The sequence below is a fragment of the Aplysia californica genome, unplaced genomic scaffold, assembly GCF_000002075.1.
Source record: "Aplysia californica isolate F4 #8 unplaced genomic scaffold, AplCal3.0 scaffold01221, whole genome shotgun sequence".
In the NCBI taxonomy this organism is placed as follows: domain Eukaryota; kingdom Metazoa; phylum Mollusca; class Gastropoda; order Aplysiida; family Aplysiidae; genus Aplysia; species Aplysia californica.
In genome coordinates, this window is record NW_004798491.1 from 141,202 (window position 1) to 144,730 (window position 3,529).

Genomic DNA, 3,529 nt, shown 5'->3' on the forward strand with positions numbered 1-3,529 from the left:
GAGAGAGAGAGAGAGAAGAGAGAGAGAGTATATAATATAATATATAATATATCATCATATGATAATAATGATAACACGACACAACGATAATGATAATGACAGTCGTAGTAGTAGTAATAATAACAATAACAATCATCATCATCATCATCACCACCATCATCATCATCATCATCATCATCATCATCATCATCATCATCATCATCATCATCATCATCATCATCATATTAATAATAATAATAATAATAATAATAATAATAATAATAATAATAATAATAATAATATTCATTATCATCATCATAATAATAGTAAATAGAATAATTTTGTATGGCGCATATCCCTGTTCAAACACAAGCTCGATGCGGATTACACTAGCCTATATCATTACCCCAGAAGACTATAGAACACTCCTAAACATTCTCAGCTTCCCGAGAAGCATACAGTGCAAGCAGCTGATTAACCGCTCAAATACTAACAAAGTGACAAGATCTTTCGCTGTCTCTAGCTGCTAGTCACTGGGTACCCACCCATTCCCACCTGGATGAAGTGAGAAAAACTCGCGTAAAGTGCCTTTCCAAAGGACACAACGTCGGGCCCCTGACGGGATTCGAACCCACGACCTTATGGCTGCGAGTCCGAGAGCCTAACCACTAGGCTACCGACATACACAGTGGTTCCAAAGTAAAGGTTGAATATTATTCTATTATAGTAAAGTTATAAAATGGTTCCGAAGCAAAGACTGAAATATTCTATTTGTAATGTTATATTCCAAAGAAATGTTTAATATTCTACTAGTAATGTTATAATATGGTTCCGAAGTAAAGGTTGAACTATTCTATCAGTTGGGTTATATATTGTTCCAAAGTAAAGGTTAAATATTCCTTTAGTAAAGTTACAATGTACCAAAGTAAAGGTAAAGCATTTTTAAAACGTAAATTTACATGATTCCAAAGTAGACACAGATAGTGATAGAGACCGAGAGAGAGAAAGAGAGAGAGAGAGAGAGAGAGAGAGAGAGAGACAGACAGACAGACAGACAGACAGACAGACAGACAGACAGACAGACAGACAGACACAGACACAGACACAGACAGACACAGAGAGAGAGTTCGCGTTTTGGATACTCACCTGGCCATAAGAGTCCTTAGCAACCACATTGAAACCACGGTCTCGCCGTATGCTGCCGGCGTTAACTGTAAAACACACGGAAACGGACGAGCATATTATTATGTCAGCACAGACTATTTTTTTTCTTGTGTAAGTACGGTTTTACGGCGCTCGCAACTGCATAAGGTCACAATCATGAGCGCCAAGGGGGTGGGTGTCAACCGGGAAGTCCAAACGGAGAATCAGGCTTTAACTCTGCTCATCTTTCTAGTCTCAACAGCACAAAGTCTGCTTTGACTATCAAGGCACCCCTGAAATAGCAGCTCACAAGAGAGTGACAAACATACAAAAGAAGTAGAGGGAAAATGACGATAGTAAGGATGAGGAATGAAAAAGCGGCAGTTCCCCCTATGTTGTTCTGGCACTGTATGAGCATGACATTGATGAATCAGCTCATTTACAATTGTAGTGGGCATAAGAATATTATGTTAATATCCCCCCCACTCCCCGCTTTTGGGAATGGCCTAAAGACAACTTCAGTCAGTAGCACTGCCTTCGCCAAGAAGGGGTGGGGGAGAGCACAGACTTTGCACATGTTCATCAGTTATCATTCACCCTTGACCACTCTGCCATTTTTATTTTAAATGTAAATATTTTTACAACCAAATCGAAACAATAAGGCGTATGATAATTGGTCGCTTTTAAGCACAATGGGGCTGTCCCCCCCAAAAATGCGATTTTGAGAAAATCGAAGGTAAAGTTTGTGCCCCTTGTTCAGTCTCTTTTAAAGACAAGCAGAGTTTTCTCTGAATTGAAACAGATGTACACACCAATAAAACCAAACGTCTCCTATAGGTAGGGCAATTCCCACTTTTGGTGAGGGGAGGTCAAGATTTCTGGAAACCCCCAAAATCTGGGTTAGCCCGCTGGTCCGTAAATAAGCGACCAATTTAGGAAAGGAAAAGGTTTTTTAACTCTGCGTGTCAGTGCTAGCTCGTGCAAAGATGAGGACTACAACATCCCGACAGACAGACCGAGATACTTTATTAAAACATCTTGCGTGCGATGACCAAGCGCCTAACTGCTGTTTTTTTTATATTTTGTTGTTGTTGTTGCTGTTACTGTTGATTTGATAAGCGTTTTACAGTGCTCACAACTGCATAAGGTCAAATGAGCGCGCGGGACCCACATTAAACATGAAACATGTTCAGTTTGTGGGAAATTTTGAATTTTGCTCGGGTGGCGGCCGAAGCCTTCTCTTGTTGATTTTGGGCCACCAAACCAAGTATGACGATAGATGTTTGATAAGAAAGAGGGAGCAAATCGCACCAGAGCACCCGCCAACCACCCACTGTGTAAGAAGTTTTATACTGAGACGTAGCATTCTTCTGTTCACAAAACCCACCTTCCTCCAGAAAGAAAAGCTGTTGCTCGTCTTCGTTGCAGACCTTGTAACGGTTGGGCAGGTCCATCATTGTCATGGCTGGAACAAAAATTAAAGACACAATAATCATTTTTTCCCCGTCATTTCCCTTCTAAAGTGTTGCACGTTTTCGCAAATTTCTTTTAACTCCAAAGGGTTTCATTACAACTAGAATGGTGTGTCAATCGTATCAAGAAGAATTTTACCAATTTCTAATGTAAATTATTATTTGTGAGGCAGCGTGGTGGAATCAGGCTCTCGTCAAAATAATCAAGCTGAAGAAACTTGCATTTTTCCGCAGGTTTGTGAATTTTTATCAAATTTTCGTTTTTTGGCTGAACACCTTTCATACCCATTAAAGAACTAATTTCTGTGTGGATTTTTCTGAAAAACGTTGATTAAATTCACAAAAAAGTAAATTTTCAGTTACCACGGACTCTTAATCTAAGGAAATACCTAATCTTTGGTGGCCATTTTCTCACAAATTTTACCTCTGAAAACAGGTGACCCCCCACCTCCTTTATTTGCAAATACCTCCTTTATTTGCAAATATCTCGACTTGTATTCAAGATAAATGGATATTTTTTTCCATCCAAATAAAGACAAGTGAACAAGCTTTACGATGATACCAATAACTCTACACCTCTCAAAATTGACGAGAGCCTGATTCCACCACGCTGCCTCACATTTTGGAAAGAGCGGTGTTTATGATGATGAAAAACCCAACAACACCAACAAAAAAAACCCAAAACAACTACAATTTTTTTTTAAAGCAGATAGTGAGGTCATAAAGACAATACAACGTAACTATAATTTGCTAAAATGTGACACGTCATTTTTCTGTGTCAAAATTAGTTCCATTTACGACAGCAGAAGTCTCAAGTCATCTTAAGATGGGTCTCTTTCTCTTCTGTCTCTTTTTTAAATTCTCTTCTGCAGCTGCATTACGTCTTCGTAAGGCATTGATGAACGAACCTTTCTTCTTCTTGCTCTAGTTCCTGT

The 3,529-nt window shown here is 39.1% G+C and overlaps 1 protein-coding gene across 1 annotated transcript in view; it reads right to left on the reverse strand.

The window, feature by feature from the left end:
* Positions 1-3,529, reverse strand: part of LOC101855160 (phospholipid scramblase 4) — a 12,733-nt gene that overhangs the window by 5,216 nt on the left and 3,988 nt on the right. The window contains exons 4-5 of the mRNA XM_013090322.2: positions 2,510-2,587; positions 1,126-1,190 (exon numbers count right to left, since the gene is read on the reverse strand). Coding sequence (XP_012945776.2) covers positions 1,126-1,190; positions 2,510-2,587 — 143 coding nt within the window. The remainder of the gene's footprint in view (positions 1-1,125; positions 1,191-2,509; positions 2,588-3,529) is intronic.